General features: G+C 33.1%; 1 protein-coding gene across 1 annotated transcript; it reads left to right on the top strand.

The window, feature by feature from the left end:
• The first annotated feature begins 17,309 nt into the window (after positions 1–17,309).
• On the top strand, positions 17,310–20,820 carry LOC109164762 (transcription factor MYB35-like). The gene is made up of 3 exons (XM_019313311.1): positions 17,310–17,442; positions 17,633–17,762; positions 19,986–20,820. The coding sequence occupies exons 1-3, from the start codon at positions 17,310–17,312 to the stop codon at positions 20,734–20,736; spliced, it is 1,014 nt and encodes a 337-aa protein (XP_019168856.1). The 3' UTR covers positions 20,737–20,820.
• The last annotated feature ends 1,169 nt before the right edge of the window (positions 20,821–21,989 follow it).

Genomic DNA, 21,989 nt, shown 5'->3' with positions numbered 1-21,989 from the left:
TTTGAGTGTGTAATTTTGGATAATTGCAAATAATAACTTAAAAGTAAAGAGTATAGAGAATAATAATTTATAGTGGTTTGAGAAAACTCAAAGAGAATTATATTAAGTACTGATACAAATACAAAGTAATATTAACCATTCACACAACTTGAACACAAAGTTATTGTGCTATTTAGCTAATTGCTATCCCCTTAATAGTCCTTTCAACTAAGTTGAACACAGAGCTATTCGTTCTTCATTGCCTAGATCGCCTCACTCTAAAATGGTAGCCCCCAAAGTTACCTTGAGTGGAAGATCTCCAACCTTTGGTCACATGAATGAAATTTTTGTCTTTCAATTTGGAAAAATAGATTGGAACCAAACCTAGATGATTCTAGAATATAATGTTTAAAAGTGTTTGATGCTGCTGTACAAATATACTTTCTCAACCTATTGAAGGTAGAGTCAATACCAGGTTTAAATTCACACCTCTCATTTGGGAGAGTCACTTCATGCCACTCGACCATAAAATCATTGGCCTCTAGAGTTTGATACTTGATTGCTTTGTGCGTATATTCGTTCTTCTAAGCATTATGAGTGCTCTATTTATAGTCCGATCCATAGAGCATGAAGTGCATTAAAATTGGATTCAAAAACAATTCGAATTTGACCATTGGTGCTCACTAAGATGGTAAGTGTCCGATCCAAAAGTTATCATCTCCTTTATTTATGTTGAGAACCTTTTATTTGCTCAATAATACCCATTTCCTTTTTTTTATAAGACTTTACTTTATCTTAAAAAATCTTTTTGCTACCTTTTAAATCTTGTTTTGTGGTTAGAGACCTTTGCACAATTGCACATATCTTGATCATTGTGCCCAATAACTCTTTTTTTTTAAGTCTTCAAACATTCTTTATTCCTTGTACTTGGAATTACTAGGTAGATTATAGCATTTAATTTTGTTCTACTATACATCTAGCATCATTTTGCATATCTTTCAAATAATAAAAATACATAAACAAAGATATAGAAATACTGTGGCTAAGATAATAGTTATATGTCTTACTTCGCCAATAAAATAATGTGGAAGTAAAAGAAAATATAATTAATTTCATTTTTTTAAAACTAATGGCGCTAAAGAAAGTTTCATAACACAAATCATGATTATTGATGTCTGTGCTATGCAAGCTAAGGAAGAAACAAATTGTTGCCTTTATAAGATATGATAGGATCAATAAAGTGATTATTTTGTATGATATGCGGAAAGATAAGAAGTGAAAGGACTCATAAGTCAAGTGAAAGGGCCCCTCCCTCTCATCTTTAATTTGTACAATGCATTAATCATTAATTAAAATTTAAACTTAATATATAAAAAAGAGTGATGTGAAAGGGCTTGTGGTCGAACGACATAACTTTGACTCTTCAAATGAGAGGTCTCATATTCGAATTCCAGAGCGGGGACTTTGACTCTTTGTACTTTAATAGGTTGTGAAAAGTATGTATGAATAGATATTACATTGTAATAGAGTTAATAGTATTCAAAAAAAAATTAAAATATAAAAAACTCATTTCTTTTTCTTACATTCTTTATCTCCTGACGTGTCACCATTACACAAAAAGTCAATACCGTTTCCACTAAGACTTGAACCCACAACCTTCCATATTTAAGAGCAACTTGGTGTCACTAGAACAATTTGGGTTGATTATTAATTAAATTTCTTTTTAAATTAATAATGGGGTCTGTTCATAGGCATCCAATAAATGAAATTAAAGCCACATCATAAGAAAAGATATGGGAGAAAAAATTCAGGACAGGTAGAAGGTATTTTCCATATAAAAATTCTAATCCATGTGTTATTTTGAAAGGGTTGCTTTTTGAATGGGCCTAATTGATACCGAGTACTTAATTAGACCAATCGTTATGCTATGGACACGTGTCCAGCATGCAATGTGGACACGATTACGGTGCCGTCAGTGGCACTGTTATCTTTCACTTTTTTTTTTTAAATTAATTTCAGACCTTTTTGTTATAGGAGTATATGTTCATAATTTTATCACTATATGTTCATAATTGTAAGTTCATAATGTCAGAGCTCTGTGTTCATAATTCCATAATTGTACATTCATATTTCCATAACTGTACATTCATAATTCCGTAACTGTACATTCATAATTCAATAACTGTAAATTCATAATTTTCGAAGCTCTATGTTCACAATTTTAGAGCTCTATGTTCATAATTTTATCACTATATGTTCATATTGTAAGTTCATAATGTCAGAGCTCTATGTTCATAATTCCATAACTGTACATTCATAATTTCATAATTGTACATTCATAATTCTATAACTGTACATTCATAATTCCCTAAATTGTACATTCATAATTTTCGAAGCTCTATGTTCATAATTTTATCACTATATGTTCATAATGTCAGAGCTCCGTGTTCATATATAATTCCATAACTTACATTCATAATTCCATAACTGTACATTCATAATTTCATAACTGTACATTCATAATTCCATAACTATACATTCATAATGTCACAAACGAATAACACCGTTAACGGCGAGACAAAATCAATTTTTTTTTAAACTGAAATGCTACGTTTTTCCTAAAAATGACGTCGTTTTGGACTCGTGTCCACAATACATTGAGGACACGAGTACACAGCATAATTTGCGTAATTAGACTAGTTTCATCTCGTAAGATACCTAGTACAATATGGGAAAAGAATGGATTTCAATATGTTTGGCAACATTTAGGAATGATTGAACTTGAATTAATTCAAAAATTTTATAATGTTATATGTGATGGTATGTCATATGTTTAGTAAAATTATATTATATACTTTGTTAGTGACATAAAAAAGAGTAAAAAATAATATTATCAAATACAAAATATACAGTGATATCGTTATACACAACATGATAAAAATTTAATAAATTATTTAAAAGAGTTAATTTTATTTTTAATTATTGGCTGTTACACCAATTTTACATTATTCTAAGTCTTTCAAACATGTCACATTTCGTCTTTTGTCTCAATTTTTAATTCTTCATTTTTCTCCTTTGAACTTATCGTCAAATGTAAGAATAAACTTACAATTTTCTTCCCTTTATCAAGACATCTAACTCATAGTCAAATGACTATATATATTTCTAACATGTGTTTTATAAAAGATGGAGTTCTCATGTCGGAATTAAATGGCATGGAAAAGAGAAATTATAAGTTTGTTCTTATAATTAACAGTGAGTTCGTAGTATACAAATGGAATACTATAAATGAAAAATATAAAATTAAATGTGACAATATTAAACGATTATCACTAAATGTGAAATTGGTGTTATAATAAAGTAGTAAAAATGAGATTATATATTAACTCTTATTTAAAATAATGCTTTAATTTGATTATGTAGCTAGCAACAATGATTTACACACGACATTGTGAAAAATGGATCCATCAAGGAAGCTTATTGGGGACAACTTGTTTCAATCTACAAAAGAGAATACGACTCCACTCAATTTTTCAATCTAAAGTTCGCGCAATGACCATACAAACCAACTAGCTACAAATAAATTTACTTACTGGTGGATTTTTCTCATCATTCAAAAAATAAAAATAAAAATAAAAAAACTTGCTGCCGAATTTTCTTAATTACCACAACTTATAACAAATATTTTATGCTTTGCAATTTTTTTTTTTTCATTTTGATCAACCATAGATTTTACAGAAATATATATTTAAACTCATACATCTTATATATATATATATATATATATATATATATAGAATCGCCCTCAGGTGCGAATGCTTCGCCCAGGCGTGAAATAGGAATGAATTCTGTTCGTCCACGTGTCCAGATCTAATGGATGAGAAACACTGATTTTTTTAAAAAAAACGCGGTGGCATTTTCGTAAATAATTGAACATCGAAGTGCAAGTAAAATGTATTACAAGTGCATGTAAAATGTATTATAGGTGCAAGTAAAAATTTACACTGAGCATCAATACTTAGTTGCACCTATAGTTCTAAGTAGTTGCACCTATAGTTCTAAGTAGTTGCACATATAGTTATAAGTAGTTGCACCTAGGTGTATGAATGTTTGCGAGTGGTTTTCAGGGGTATTACTACCCGCTGAACTCAGATCAATGAATGTTAACAAGACAAAATTACATGCACTTATAGGTGAAAGTAGGTGCACCTATAGTTATAAGTAGTTGCACATATAGTTATAAATAGTTGCACATATAGTTATAAGCACACCCAGGTGCATGAATGTTTGCGGAAAGTGAATGCTAACAAAGCAAAATTACATGCACTTATAGGTGAAAGTAGGTGCACTTGTAAGTGATTTTACTTGCACTTCGATGTTCAATTATTTACGAAAATGCCACCGCATTTTTTTTAAGTTATTAGATCTGGACACGTGGCGCGTGCTGATTCGTTCGCATTTCCCTCCTGAGCACTTATTCGCACCTGAGTGCATCCATATATATATATATATATATATATATATATATATATATATATATATATATATATATATATATATATATATATATATATATATATATATATATGCTCAACTCCGAATTAATCATTAATCATAATAATTAAAACAAAAAAGATTAATTCTGATCTAATTGACTAAAAGTCATATTTTCAATAGTAAATTTCAAAATTAGTTGATTTTGAATTTAATGAGCAAAAGTAAAAATTACAATGGTTGATATGATATTGATGGAGCCATAAGACATACAATAGTTATGCTGTGCAACCGAATGCACCATGCATATATGGTGCATACGATGCAAAACGATGTCGTTTTGATTAAAAATGCATGTCCCACTTTAAAAAAAAAAAAAAATTCAGGTTCGATTCTTGCCAATAGTATTATTGTGGATATATAGTTATGAATTTATGGATATTTAGTTCATTCATTGTGGATATTTAGTTCATTCATTGTAGATATTTACTTCATTCATTCACTGTGGATATATAGTTATGAATTTATGGATATATAGTTATGAATTTCTGGATATTTAGTTCATTCATTGTGGATATTTAGTTCAATCATTGTGGATATTTAGTTCATTCATTGTGGATATTTAGTCATTCATTGTGGATTTTTACTTCATTCATTCACTGTGGATATATAGTTATGAATTTATGGATATATAGTTATGAATTTATGGATATATAAAAATGCTATTACCGGGAATCGAACCTAATTTCTTTTTTAAGTGGAACGCGCGTTTTTTAACCAAAACGACGTCGTTTTTGCATCCGTATGCACCATGCATGGTGCATACGGATGCACAACATAATTTGCGATAAGACATAGGTCCCAAGACAATTGAACTTAAAGGGAGGATTAGATTTGAAGGGAGAAAGGCAGGCCTATAAAGAGGGGGTGGAAGGAGGGAGAAGGTAGGTCCATAAAGATGAAGATGAAGGATATTGAGCTTGGAAGGAGGGGATAGGTAGGCCCACAAGAGAAGGATCATGACTATATTGGGCTTGTAGGAAGGAAGGGGAATTTTAGGGCCATGATAGAAGGGTCATGACCGGCCACCGGACTCCCCAAAACGAGGCATGGTCGACGAGTCCCGTCACACTGGCGGCGGAGATGAAGAGTCAAACTCACGACCTACTAGATGGCTACACAAGAAACACTCAATTAGGCTACTTTACCTCTTGGTTAATTGGAGGCAATAGCCATATTAATTAACAATGAGAAGAGCATTGCCACTTATCAGTCATGGAGAGGTCCTGATCGGGAACTGGCAGCCGGTGTTTGACCAGCAAGAGGGCCCACTTGACTCCCTAGGCTTAGGCATGGACGATGATGGTCGAGTGAGCCCCGTCGCGTAGGCAGCGCCCCATCAATAGGGCCAGTGAAGATTGGAAGCTATAAAAGGGTGTGAAGAAGTGTAAAGTATGGGGAGGGGGATGAGAAGTGTGAAAGGGGGTTGGGAATGGCAAGTATTGGAGGTGTGGACATGGTGAAGAAGTATGCATAAGGAGGATTACACACTTAGCAACAAGAATAGGAGGTCCCCCTATAAAATGGGAATCTTGCATCACATCTTGTCTTACTAACACACTCTTAGCTTGGTGGGTGTTTGTTTAGACTTTCAATCCAAAGACTTGTGTTCAATTCTCATTAGGTCCACACTAATCATAGCCCTTTTATTTTATTTATTTTTATGGTCATTGCATTTGTATGTACTCTTTTGGGCCTAGGGCTCCAAGTAATATGTTGTTATTATTTTCTACCCCCATTTTATATATCTATACTTTGTTTATGATAGACCCGATCCTATAAAAAAAAAAAAAAAAAAAGACTAGTCAGATGAGCTTACACACAAGGAAGGCATCCCAAGGAGCCTACAAGCAGGGAATGCGACTCGATAGACCAGCATGTACGGATTTGAAGATTACTCTTCTCATTTAATATATAAGTTTTTTTTTTTTTTTTTTATCTCTCTTCAATTCTAGCGATTTATATATCATTCTTGTGATTTTGTGTTTCTTATGCATAATATGTTTGAAAAAGTATGTATGGATAGATACTACATTATGATAGAGTCAATAGTACTCAAAAAAAATTAGTTTATGCGCTTAGGTTAATTAATATTGTATTATCTATCTAGATGCTCTATTTGTGATTATTGCATAAATGATAGAATTCCTAATATAGGATTCTTTGATAATATGATGGATTTGTGCATGTATATTGTTAATGTTTGATTTGCAACATTCATTAGCACGTAACCACTCATTGCATAATTTCTATTTAGTTAAGCACGCTTAACTGTATAATTTTTTGACTCACCACAATACCAGGAGCTAAACTCGGTCAACTCGCCGCCGACGCCCGATATTCATAATTCTTGTTTTTTTTTTTTTTTTTTTTTTTTTTAAGGGAAAGGGAACATCCAAATTACTAATCATCACCTCCATCAAGACTCGAACCTACCACCTCCCACTTAAGGGAACAACCAAATACCATTGGACCACAAGGTCCTTGGTATAATTCTTGTTTATTTGATCACAATAGTGACTTGGAGCGGCAGTAAGAGTTTAATCCTAAAAGAACTTTAACTTTTTTTTTTGAAGGTAAAAGAACTTTAACTTGATTGAAGAATGTTTACAAATCTTGTATTGATAACTTTAATTTACGGTTTAAAAATAGTCAAAATATTTAACTCTAGGTCACACTTGTGTGAGGGGATCCGTGAGATGGGTGTAATATGCAAATGTATTACTTATACTAGTAAATATAATACTATACTAAATTAGGAATAAAATATTTGTTACTTATATGGGAAAACATAATAGTTTTGAGGATAAATGTAATACTTTTGTATTTTGATTTAAGGTATTACTTTTTTCATCTAAAGTATTATATTTTGATTTAAAGTATTATACTTTTATAAGTAATGTTGCACTTATAAAAGAAAATGTAATAATTTGGATGAAAATTTTAATATTTTTACACCAAAGTATTACATTTTTCCATATAAGTAATAAACATTTTATTCCTGATTTAGTATTACATTTGTTAGTATAAGTATTATATTTTACATTAACCTGACCCATCTCACAGACAAGAATCCGAGAGACGACCTCACACAAGTTTTTGCCTTTAACTCCATGGTTATATTACCTAAAAATATACTTGGAAGAACAAAACCATTAATTAAAAAATGCGAGTTGTGCACTAAAAGTATTAAATTTAAAATTAATGACTATAATATTGGGAGGCTCGTAATAATTATTGGACCAACAAATCGAAAAACTAAATGTATGAGAGTTAAGGATGTGTAATTAATATGCGCTTTAATTTGGACTGTTTAAATTAGAATGGTTTAATTCATAAAAATTAAATGTGTTTTGAAAATGGAGGTTTTTTTTTTTTTTTTAATTATTATTATTATTTTTTATTTAGTTCCACGATTATTGTATTATTTTTATATTTAGCCTTCGACTATTACTTTTTTTACATTTGGTCTCACGACTTTTAAAAATTTATCACATTTGATCCTCACTTAATTTTAGAATGACTATTGTATTATTTTTTATATTGGTCATCAATTATTAAATTTTTATATTTGGTTCCATGACTTTTAAAATCTTATCACCTTTGATCTTTCAACTTTATTTTACTAGACTAAAAAATTTACAAGGTAGTATAAAAATCAAAGCCCCACCACCAAAGTTTAAATCTATGACCATCAAATAATAACTCGAATATCATCACACTATATGATAGTTAGCTATTATTATGGAGTCTAATAATAATAATAATCAAGAAATTTGTCAATCAATTAATAAGATTCGAGTGACGTTAATCATGCTCCTAAAGGACGTTTTCTTCTGCGATTAGGTTAAAGCACTATTGATTGATTATAAAGCAATTAAGGGCATGGCCACTTAACCCGGAAAAGTACGTCAATCAAACTATGATGACAATTGATTAGCAGTTACAATTTATATATATATATATATATATATATATATATATATATATATTTTTTTTTTTTTTTTTGAATCCGGTGCAACCCCCCTAATCCGGTGTGTTCGTGAGCACTCATCTACACCGTTTATTTGATTTTTTTTTTTTAACGTGCGAGATTGAGGGATTTAATTCCATTCATCCGCATGCATCCATGTGCTTTATGTAATTAGGGGCTATTTTGTCTTTTTAGGGTATTTATTACGTCAAGGATATTGGATGGCGGATATTTTGGGGCGATATATTAGGAATCTGCATCAACTTCTCTCTCATTCCCGTCTCTTCGTTTCCCTCTGCGCCATTCAATTCTCTGTGCAAACGTTCCTTGCCCGGGTTGTTCTCTCCGTCCAGTGTGTTCTCTTAGGGTTCCTCATGGCCGGTTCTTCTACAAGGGCTTCTAAACGTCTGAGAGGCAACTCTTCTGGTTCAACGCCAGGTATGTCGTTCTTCGGAGAATTTTCTTTGATTTTTTTTTTTTTTTGTTTTCAAAATTCCAGTTTGTTATTGTGCATGTGTGTTTTTCAGAGGGATGTGGGGTTTTCGGTGGGGGTTTTGTGTGGATTTTGTGTTCGGAGGTCAGGGGGGCGATAGGTTGACTGTTTATCGGCGGTGTGGTGGCTATTGTATGTTTTTTTTTTTGATTTGTATTTGTGTTTTTCGGATGGCTGTGAGATTTTTGGTGGGGGTTTTGTGTGGATGTTGTGTTCGGAGGTCAGGGGGCGGTAGGGTTGACTGTTTATCGGCGGTGTGGTGGCTGATTTTTTTTTTTCGATTTGTTTAGCGTTTCAATTTTGTTGGTGCGGTTTTGGTTTCAAAATTCTTGTTCGCTGTACATGCATGTGTAGTTGTCGGTAGTTTTTTCTCCAGGGGATGGGGTTTATGCATGGTGGGGATGGTGGTCGTAGTGTTCGGCGATGGGGGTGGATCATAAAGATGTGAAATTTCTCAATGCCGTTGGAAATTTTTCTTACTTGGGATAATGCTGTAAGATACATCTTCGTGGCTCTAGAACTTAACTACTGTAATCTTAATTGGAGACAGTGACATGTTGAAAAGTGCTAAAATGATTGTGGTGAGAATCCTTGTTGAGGTTCATTCAACTTTAAATAGGTAATGTTAAGCCATTCATCTATTGATTGAGTGTGCAAAAAGAATAGAAGTATGAAAATGCAGGCTTGGATTGATTTAGTCTGGAAATTAGATAATAGAGAGAAAAAAAAGTGAGCTCTTTGTGTTTTACAGTGCATCTATTTTATTCTTATGTTTGAAATTCATTTTGGGAAGGTTCTAGGACTAAAGAAAGTAGTTCAGTCAACAATGTCATGAAAGAACTCAACATTTTCATTTTTCCACTTGCCATTTATATTTTAGATGGTGAGCAAACATCATGCAAAAGTATTTGAATTTTGGGAGTTCATTCTGGGTTCATATTTATTAACTCATGGAGGATATGATGACTATGATCGGATAAATGAGGGGCATTTTGCTCTAATCAATTCTATGGCATCATGCAAAAGTATTTGAATTTTTAGTTCATTCTGGATTTTTTTTTTTTGTGTTTTTGTTCTGGACATGGGGTATTGATGTTTCTGTGCTTTTGATTTGTGTGCTGCTTTGGTGTGTTGAATAATGTTTACGTGTGTGCGTCATGGGTCTAGAATGTGTGCGTAGGTATTTCCTATTACATTTATGATGTCCTGAATGTGATTTTTTTTTTTTTTTTTGTTGTTGTTGTGGTGTTATTCTTAATCCTTCTATTATTTTTGGTCGTAAAACGTGCGTATTTGTTTATTTAGTTTTTTTTTTGGTTGAGATGGGGTACCTACGTTTGTGTTCTTTGGACTTGTGAGCGGGGGTGATTAGAATTTATGTGTGTGCGTAATGGGTTGAGAGTCTGTGCGTAGGACTCTTTTAGTATATTTTTGCTGCCCTGGAATTGAATTATTTGTGTTGTGGTGATTTTGTGATTCGTACTATTATTTTTAGTCGTTTTAAGATTTTTTTTTTCATTTTTTTTTGTAATTGGATTTTGTGAATTTCATTGGTGTGTTGTATAAAGTTTATGTGTGTGCGTCTTGGATTTGGCTATGTGTGTACGAATTTTATAATAGTTTATATTGTACTGCGTTTTAATTATTTGTGTTGTGGTGTTTTTTGTTCCTTGTGTTAATGGTTGTTGTTGTCAAGGGACATTGCTGGTGTGTCGGTACTGGTTGAAGATGTGGTAGTCCCCTTGCCACCACCCCCCGTTGATGTGAATACCCGCTCGCCCTGACCAACATGGGTGCGATTCTGATGAATCGGATAATAGTGTTGGCGCAGTTGACGATGCACTATTTCCCGCCCTTAAGATTCGTGCGTCCCCTAAGCATCTGGTGAATCCAATTAAGTGATTTAACGCGTGCCAAAAGAAAGCTGTCATTGATTTGGGGTTAGGGGTACTCTTGAATTTACGGACCCATAACATTCCCAAGCGAATGGCGAGGTGGTTGCTATCAAATTTCGACCCCGTGAACATGTGTTTGCGAGTGGAAAATGAGTCGGTGATCGATGTTCGCGAGGCTGATATCACTCGTATTTTACTTATAAACACATGCATGGGTCTTTTTTTTTTGCGCCTTTACTTAAACATCTGTGTGAGCAGGTGCATTGCTGTTGGGTGGTATGTACGTAGTACTTTGTATGCATGTGTGTGGATAGTCTGGTGTGTGCGTTAACATCATGGGTATGTCATGGTCTTTTTTATGTCTTCTGCTTGAGGAAACGGTCTGCCAATAGTATTGCATTCCTATACTATTTTGTCAATCCATGCATGGCTTTTCTAGGACGTAGGAAATTACATACGGTCATGTGTGCGTCCTAGGCCCGAAGTCTGTGCACACTGCAATACATATTTGCTTTCAATTCAAATGTTACGTGCTATAGATGTACGCCATTTATGGTTATTTTTGTAACTTTAGTCCAGATGCAACAATTTTCACCGTGAATATAACCATCAATTTATTGGATGAAAATGTAGCAAAATCACACCTCTTAGTCATGGTAACATAAAATAATTTATTTAAAGCAGCTATGCACACCCCATCATGTAGAATGAACGTCTTTTGGTAAGTGTACTGTTACATTAATGCAATCATTTCTACTTCTGCGGGCAGCTTTGGCTGTTGTGTCCTGTTGCCAATCCACATGTTTTGCAAGTACGTTTTTTCTTACATTGCTCTTTCATTGCCAACTCCTTAGCAGACCGCATTCGTTTGCCCGAGCCTTTGTTGTTCGAAATTGGGGTGGGGTGGGGTGGGGTGGGGGAGGGGGGTGCACTGTTACTAAAACGCACACACACCAACCCATACGCACACGCTTCCATTACTAAAACGCACACATACCAACCCATACGCACACGCTTCCATTACTAAAACGCACACACACCAACCCATACGCACACGCTGTTTGACTTTTACACACCTGCCTAAGTTCATCCTTTCATCCAACTTCATAAAAGCAAACAGTCGTATTCACGTAAACAACACCCAAATGATTAATGTAAATACGCCCTTTTAATAATATTATACATGAGCACTCTCAATCATCAAGCCTGGAAATTCACGCACAGTCCGGTAAACTTATACACACAAACGTCCTTCATAATATGCATCCTATTTCAAAAACCCTAACACCCCTTACTCCTGCACTGGCTATCCCATACCTTTCATTCGGCCACAATCATGTTTACGCACCTACCATAACCAATCAATCCAAAACCGTTAACCCAACATCACAATCTATAATTTACGATACCACTAACTCTTTAATCATTTCCTGTCATAGCGCACTCTAACAAATAGGTTACTCACGCACACACACACCCCATTTTACGGTGGTATTCTTACGATGCATTCTAAACAACACCTAAAACAATGATACCAGAAAAACGCACAGACCAAAACAAAGTTTCGCACATACCAGAGTTGCTAGAAGTCATTATAGTTTCTTGATCTGAGCTCCTGCCTCTCGATTTACTCATACAATCCCAACGATGAGTTTTGTTTTGGTGGCCTTATTCATGCACATTTAAGGTTCAACACAGGTTGTCAAATATTTATTAATATCCCCTTCCATTCAATTTCTCCTTAAAATAATCCCACAGATTCCAATTCAAATCTAACCATAATTAAACAAATATCTACAATTACTAATTAACCCTTTTGATTTCAATATATCCTTATTTACTAGAATATTCTCTTCTAATCTCCACCATTCATGAAATAAGAATCAATGGTTATTAGGAGATCTCATGATTTCATCTATAATAGGGGTTGCACCGGATTTGAAGCCTATATATATATATATATATATATATATATATATATATATATATATATATATATATATATATATATATATATAGGGTAGGGTTCCAGTGAGAACACGTATGTGCTTAGGTGAGAACGTGAGAACACATCATGTGTATTCATCTAATATTTTTTAATGGTCTAGATTAGATTAAGTGTGTGCGAACGCGCATTAAATGTGCGCAAACACACTAAATCGCGTTTGCACACAGTTAATGCGCGTTCACACACACTTAATCTAATCTAGACCATTAAAAAATATTAGATGGATGCACATGATGTGTTCTCACGTTCTCACCTAAACACATGTTCTCATATGATCTTTTATATATATATATATATATATATATATATATATATATATATATATATATATATATATATATATATATATATTTATTTATTTATTTATTTATTTATTTATATATATATGGGGATCCTGTGCAACCCCTATGATACATGAGATCCCATCTCATCCATTAATAAATTTTTAATGGATGGATAGGATTCAAAGTCTAATATCAATTATTTAAGGATAGATTTAAATGAGAATGGTGTAAGAGTAATTCTATTATGCTGTTTAATTTTGGTTATAATTAAAATAGAATCTTTATCTAAGGGATCATATCAATTGTAATAATTAATTAATTAATTATATATATATATATATATATATATATATATATATATATATATATATATATATATATATATATTTTTTTTTTGTATTCTGAGATTTTGAAGAAGAAACATGCCAAGAAGAAATAGTAATATAAGATTTGTATGTGTTACGGTGGTGTGTGCATTTGTATGGTAGGGTGTGTGCATTTGTGTGGTAGGGTGTGTGCAATTTTGTGAAACTTTGCATCATGTTGCTTTTGTTTCGTGTTGTTTTGTTTTGTTTTGTTTTTTTTTTTTTTTTTTTTTTTTTGCTTGTTTGTTTGTTTGTTTTTTTTTTTTTTTTTAAGATGGAGTATGCATTTTCATGATATGGCGTGTGCAAATTTATCGCAATGGAACTTTACATCATGTCATTTTGTTTTTTTTTTTATTTTTTTACGATGGTGTGTGAAATTTGTATGGTTTTGCGTTTGCAAATTTTTGGCAAAGGAAATTAACATCATGCCGTTTTTTTATTACGCTTGTGTGTGCATTTGTGTGGTATGGCGTGTGCAAAAAAAAAACATCATGATTTATATATCAAAAAAAAAAAACGCAATAAGAATTAACGCACACACCATACCAGTACAATGCACACACCGTTGTAAGATTGCATTTTAAAATAAAACAGTAATAAAGGCGTGTACATTAAACTGGTGTGTGCACGTAATGAAGTAGGTGGATGCGTAGGAATGAGCACGTAGGTATTTGCTAAGTAGGTTATATTTCACAACTATATGCGGTGTGCGCACACGAGTGACAGTAAGAGAGAGAGAGAGATAAATATTGAAAATTGATTGAGGCAAAAAATAACGCTACAAATCTTTATAAACATGGAAATAAATGAAATGAAAAGTAATAAATACAGTGATTAAGGACAAAAACACCCCTGGCTTCATCTAAAATCAGTAGCATCTGTGATCCAAGTGAAATCAATCTAAACCGTTGAAAAACAAAAATAAACGCACAGGATGTGGTCTCACGATCTCACCTGGCTAGGGGGTTTCACTGGATTCAATATATATATATATATATATATATATATATATATATATATATATATATATATATATATATATATATATATATATATATATATATATATATATATATATATATATATATATATATATAGAGGAGTACGTTCAGGTGCGAACTGCCCGCTCAGGAAAGAAATGAGAACGCATGCTATTTGTCTATGTGTCCAAATCTAACGAATGAGAAATACTGATTTTTATTTATTTTTAAACGCGGTGGTGTTTTCGTAAATAATTGAACATCGAAGTGCAAGTAAAATGTATTACAAGTGCAAGTAGCAGTTTCATATAGTGCACCTCAGTGCAAGTAAAATGTATTACAAGTGCATGTAAAATTTACACTGATCATTAATACTAAGTGCACCTAACGTTATAACTAGGTGCACTTAACGTTATAATTAGTTGCACCTAGGTGCACGAATGTTAACAAGGTAAATTACTTGCACTGGTAAGTGAAAATAGGTGCACTTGTAAGTGCTTTTTTACTTGCAAAGGTGCACCAGCTACTTGCACTTATAACACATTTACTTGCACAAAAGTTTAAGTTATTTACGAAAATGCCACCGTGTCCTTTTTTGTTTTTTTTGTTTAAATGACATCTGATTTGTTGATCTGGACACGTGGACGGTTGAGGGTGCCCCTATATATATATATGGGTTCCCATGCGGTTGAGCCATTGATCTTGCTTAAATCAACGTCCAGGATTAACAAAATTAAAAAAAAAATGCAGTGACATTTTGGTAATTTTTGCATCTAGGTTAAATTTAAGGTGCGTATTTTTTGTGCTTAAGGTGCGTGGTTTTGTTGTTAAGGTGCGTGATTTGTGTGCTTAACGTAAGTAGTTGTTAAAACTTAAGGTGTGTCAACCTGAAGCTTAAGGTGCGTAGTTTTCCTTCTTAAGGTGCGTTGTTTTTCTTCTTAAGGAAGCTATACCCGCACATGAACCCTTATATATATATATATATATATATATATATATATATATATATATATATATATATATATATATATATATATATATATATATATATATATATATATATATATATATATATATATATATTAATGATGAAATGAGAACAGGAGAAGGCGACCCAAATGTGGGTCGCTTCTCCATGGAGAAGGCGACCTTGGTGTCTTCTCCATGACCGGTGACTGTTCGTCGGTCGTCGGTCACTTTTTTGGTTGGAAATTTTGTAATTGTCGCCGGTCATTTTATTTTATTTTTTGTTGGAAGGTGGCCAGAACTCTAATGACCTGTGATAGGAGATCATTAACCTCTTTTTGGACTTCATTGCACCAAAATAAAGTGTTGATGTGTGTAATTGCACCTTTAAAATGTTTAGGGGGCTAATTGACTTTTCAGAATCACAGGTCATTAACTTGTTTTTGGGCTTCATTGCACCAAAATAAAGTGTTGATGAGTGTAATTGCACATTTAAAATGTTTAGGGGGCTAATTGACTTTTCAGCTAAAGTTCGAGGGTCTATTTGACCATTTTCTCAATTTTTGTATGTACGTAAGTAAATGCGAAAACTTAATTTGTGAAGGACGATTATTCTTCCCAAAATGTTGAATCCCCAACCCCGACCCGACAGAGCATCTGGGAGGATGTAAATCATGGTAATGATAGAGGCTAGACCTTTGCTTACTACGCAGCCCCCTCACTTTTAGAGGTTGTTCTACACTGCCGCTGGTGAGACTCGATTTCTTGTCATTCTTCCTAAACTTCACCTCTACTCGATTTCTTGTCATTCTTCCTAAACTTCACCTCTATAACCAGTTGAGCTGCCCAAGCGGACTTGTGAAGGACAATCATGTAGAGATAGGTGCATGCATTGTCGTGCACACGCACACACATATATAATTGTAAGAGATGTAAAACATCTCCATCAATGATTTTTTTCTAAGGAAACACTCATCATTCTTTTTTTTTTCTTTTTTATTCCAAAGGAAAATGATACTCAAACTACTAATCGCCTCCACGAAGACTCGAACCTATTACCTCCCACTTAGAGAAGCAATCAGATACCCTTACACCACAAAGTCCTTGGTAAACTCATCATTCTTTAATGTGGGACAAAATGTATTTATGAAGTCCTTTAATTTGCATTACTCACAACAACAACAACAACATTATTAATATTTAGTACACTTTGAATATAATTCACACAAGTATCTAAAGGGCACATATCACGATCCAATCCCGGCCGGCACCCGATCTGCCGCCGTGTGTGGCGCGGTGAGGTCTTTCGCGTTACACAACCGGCAGCTAGCGCTAGCTGCTGTTCACGTCGTAGTACGTGAAATAAAGTTACTACGTAGTACATGTGTAGGGTATACGTAGGACGTAGATCAGAGCAGAGAGTGACCAATGATGGAACAAAATGAAGGACTTTATGATACAGAAAGTTGATGGAACGTCATTTTAGGGTTAGATGCAAACATGGGGCCCTATGGATGTCCATTTCCCACTGTTCCCGCCCACTGTCGGCCTTTCATGTACTATATACTATATATATATACATACACACTTATAAATTAGTATATATTAGGAAAGCAGGAGAAAGAGAAAGAGAGAGAGAGAGAGAGAGACAAACACTACTCATCAGATCGAGATATATATATTTCATCGATCACTGCAAATATTCTTGTTTACCAATCATAAGGAGCACAACAAAACAAATTAAAACAAAACATTCTTGGGCTAGCTGAAAATTATATTACAGGAAAAAAATAAAAATAAAAGTAAAAAATGGGGCACCACTCATGCTGCAACCAGCAAAAGGTGAAGAGAGGGCTTTGGTCCCCAGAAGAAGACGAAAAGCTCACCAGATATATCTCTACTCATGGCTATGGCTGCTGGAGTGAAGTCCCTGAGAAAGCTGGTACGTTCGTCATTATATATATATATATATATATATATATATATATATATATATATATATATATATATATATATATATATATTAATTAATCTCTGCTATCATTTTAATTACTTACATTAATTACATGCAGTAGCATATAATAATAAATTTGTGTGTCTCTCTGGTTTCTTGTTTTGGGTGATGATATTAGGGCTTCAAAGGTGTGGGAAGAGCTGCCGGCTCAGGTGGATCAATTACTTGAGGCCAGATATTAGAAGAGGGAGATTTACCCCTGAAGAGGAGAAGTTGATTATAAACCTTCATGGAGCTGTAGGCAACAGGTAACACAAACTATTATCACTCAAATTCTTTAAATGCTAATTTCTTATATATATATATATTGTAAAAATGTATTGAGTCGTTTGAAACTTTAGACTACAAGCTTATGACTGCATTCACTTTAATTCTCCAATTTTCAGATTTTAATTTTTTATTTTAAAAAAATTCTCCTGTTTCTTTTTTTAATTTAATTTCTTCTTCTTCAAAAAAAAAACATTCTCCAGTTAATATTATACACATCTTATATCCTTTGTGTATAAAATTCTTGAAAAGACAGTTATGTTTTATATTATGACCCTCTTTGGTAAATGACCGTTAGCGAATAGCTATTAGTTGTTAGCTGATTGTGTTAATTAGATGGTATAACTAGTTGATAACATTAGCTGATAGTTGATAGTTGTTTGGTATAATTTTTTTCTCAAAAAATTAATTAAAAAAGTTGCTTTGAGTAGCTTTTTGAATTTTAGCATTTTGGAGTACAAAAATCTAATTAACCAAACACTTATATTGATTTTTAAACCAATTCAAACAACTAATAGTGGTTAAATAAGTCAAAATTGGCCTATAAACTAACTATTTTACCAAACATGCCTCTATTTGAATTTTGTTTCCATTATTGAACCGTTAATGTGTCATAAGATACCATTATATATAACGTAGAAGGAAATTCTTCAATATAAAAAATGTAGTATAAAGTTTCTTACGTACCCTTAATTAAAAAGGTGTAGTGGTACTTTTGCAAATAAAATAATGATAGTTATTTACATGACTATATATATATACACACACTTCTTTTTGAAATTTGTATAATTTTGCTTGGCAAGAATGAAATATTGATGAATCTCCTGCTACCAAACTTATCCAGATATACACACAAGAAATAAAATATGTTGCCCTCACGGGCTTAGCTCACTGGTTCAATAGGCAGTATTTGAAAGAAGATATTAAGGTTTGAACCTCAGCAACGACAATGTGGGATTATGTCCAGAGTGAACAATATCTCTTGTGTGCACCGGTGTAATTTATATTCTCCCAAATACTCTGTGGAGTTAGGGGTATAAAATATGTTAGAAGCTAGTTTAATTTCGAAATGTAGATTTGAGCACGAGCAAAACATTCACATCCCAAAAAGGTATACAACAATAATGATGCTATAAAGAAGTGGTCCAAGTGGAGTTAGTGTAGGGTGCTAATAAGGCTTGCTTTGAATTGAAGCCAAACTTAATTGAAGCAAAGGACTTTCCTTGTTAATAATGTAATGATTAATTATTAGGTTTTCCTTCACGTTTTTGTGGAATATAATTATTTACACTTTAAAATTAAGGTTCTAATTAAGCAAAGAATATAATCAAAGATTACTTCATACATAGATGATTTTCAGCCAAAGCATTGAATTTACAATATTTAAGCTTTTGCTATCAAATTAGTTGCGGATAGAGTAGACCATATCAACCTACATTTGTAGGGTGTTAAGGAGGGATTGTCATTGTTTTGTAGAATTTCATTGCAAACATCCTAAGAATATCACATCCGGTTATGTACTTAGTTTATGATTAAACATTATATGGCCTGTTTGGTAAATGACTGTTAACGGATAGTTGTTAGCTGATTGGGTTAATTTGAGGGTATAACTAGCTGATAACATTAGTTGATTGTAGAAATGTGTTTAGTAAATTAGCTGTTAGCTGATAGTTGTTTGGTATAATTTTTTTTCTCAAAAAGCTAATTGAAAAAATTTTTTGAACAGCTTTTTGAATTTTAGCATTTTGGAGTTACAAAAGCTAATTAATCAAACACTTATATTGATTTTTTTAATCAAGTCAAACAATTAATAGTGGTCAAATAAGTCAAAATTGACTGATAAGCTAACTATTTTACCAAACATGGTCTATATTTCACTCCGAGTTGAGTTCATAATGCTGGACCAAATATGTTCTTATACCCGAGTTGAAGTCATGATACAATTTATTGTAAGAGAACATTAAAATCAGGTTATAATACACATGAGTCGAACTAACACTAAAAAGACGGGATATTAAAAAATTAGTTACGTTAGTCTAACCCTGATATTATAAACTCTATTTTTTGTCTAATGTTATTATTAGATCGAATTTCTAAACTTCAACCTTAGTATAAGTGATGATTATTGCTCAAAATTGCAAATTGTTGTATGAATTGAACTAGTTTGTGATAAGTATTGGTGTGTATACATGTGAAAATTGCAGATGGGCACATATAGCAAGTCACTTGCCAGGGAGGACAGACAATGAGATAAAGAACTATTGGAATTCTTGGATAAAAAAGAAGCTAAAGAAACCTCAATCAACATCTCATCATCATCATCATCATCAGACAACCACAACATCAATAATTGGTACTAATAATAACATTGATACCCAGCAACAAATTCAGTTCCCTTTCAACAATATTAATCCTGCAAATAATGACCAAAGGTTCTTCACTCAAGATTTGGCGACGAAGCCCTTGCAATTCCAAGAAACCCTATTTTCCACCCCTAATATTATTACTAACATCGCCCCATTTTTCACCTTCGACACCGCCGCCATTGCCTCGCTGGGAGACTGCAGCGCCAACCGGGTCGACCCGCTGTTCCAAGATTCTGATGAGTTCTGGCAGCAACAGATTCAGACTACGACGACGTCGTTTGGATCGGGCGGCATGGGTTCGGGTTATTTTTTGCCGCCATTGATGGATGATTTGGGGCCGTTGGATAATGTGCCACCCACTAACCTGCAGTTTGACGAGGGGCAAGCGGCGCGTGACAATCAAGTCAGCGAATGGGGCGTCGACCCGACACAACAACAACAACAACGTCAGCAACTGCAACAATGTCCGGCCGGCAGCAGTTATCTGTTGTGGGATGACGTCACAGAAGGGAATCTTGGTGGGGAAGAAGAACTCATTGGGGTCCCAACCACATCACCCATGCTATCTTCTTTTCCTCCATCTTTATGATGATTTGATTCACTATTAACTTCTTTCTTTTATTTTTTTTTTTCTTTTAATTCCGGGAATTCAATTAATATAATGTTTATTTGAGAGGAGTGATCGAGTTGGGTCATGAGTGGTGTTTATTTAAATAAATAAATATATATTTCTGGACAGATTTTAACTTGTTAAGTGAAGAAAAGTGAACGAATAAGCCAAGATATCAGCAAAGGTAGCGGTTGAGAATTGTATGTATTATTATATATATATATATATATATATATATATATATATATATATATATATATGTCTGTTCTCCATGCATTCTCCTGCACCATGCATGCGTGTATATATTGTGTTGATCAACTTGCCTTACATTCAGAGACGGAGCCCCACCCCACTTCATATATAATATTTGTATGCATATATGTATATATAGTAGATGTTTTAGTATTAGTATAAAAAAACTATTAAATATTAACAAGAAATGAGGTAAAACCCATATATCGAAATAGTATTTTTCAGCCTCAAAATCTCTGCTTCTACTTCTCTCTTAGCCTACTGTGTTCTAAGTTTTGCTCTAGTTCGCCAGGTTCGTTCATTTGAGTGCTCAAACGTCGAATTGTAGCATGTTTTATCCTAAGAAGCCTAGGCCACAACGCTCCTAGCACTTTTGGGAGGTGACAAATAAGGTTTTAAGGAGAGAGTGATCGCTCAACTCGTGCTAAAAACCCTACACCAAACACAAGCCACTCTTGTTTCTTTTGGTTGGAATTATAATCTGAGGATTATAAATTCCATTTTGGTTGATATACATATATCTTTTTCGTAAATATAAATGTATATAACCGTGGGGATCTGATTTATATATATTGGCCTGGTATATATATATATATATATATATATATATATATATATATATATATATATATATAATATTTTATATACTTTCGTGTGTATATATAAATATTATTTTGCGATATTAAATCGACTTTGGTTCATTATCTCTTGCTCAATCCGCATTGGATAGACGAAGAAAAGAACCACAAAAATACGAGCGATGGTTTAAGAAGTAAAAGAAATCATAAATTTTTGATCACTTTAATTTATTTTATTTTTTATTTTTTTGTGTAATAGGAAAAGTAGACAAAAATTAGCCTTTTATAGCAATGTTGGGGAAAAGGATAATATACCAAGAAAATTGTGTAGAAGGGAGATTCTTTCTACCACTACAAATTCATATGATTTTTAAAAATGAGACAAATTCCTTTAAACTCAAT

This window comes from Ipomoea nil, unplaced genomic scaffold (genome assembly GCF_001879475.1).
Source record: "Ipomoea nil cultivar Tokyo-kokei standard unplaced genomic scaffold, Asagao_1.1 scaffold3069, whole genome shotgun sequence".
Taxonomy (NCBI): Eukaryota; Viridiplantae; Streptophyta; class Magnoliopsida; order Solanales; family Convolvulaceae; genus Ipomoea; species Ipomoea nil.
This window is presented reverse-complemented; position numbering and strand designations above follow the sequence as displayed.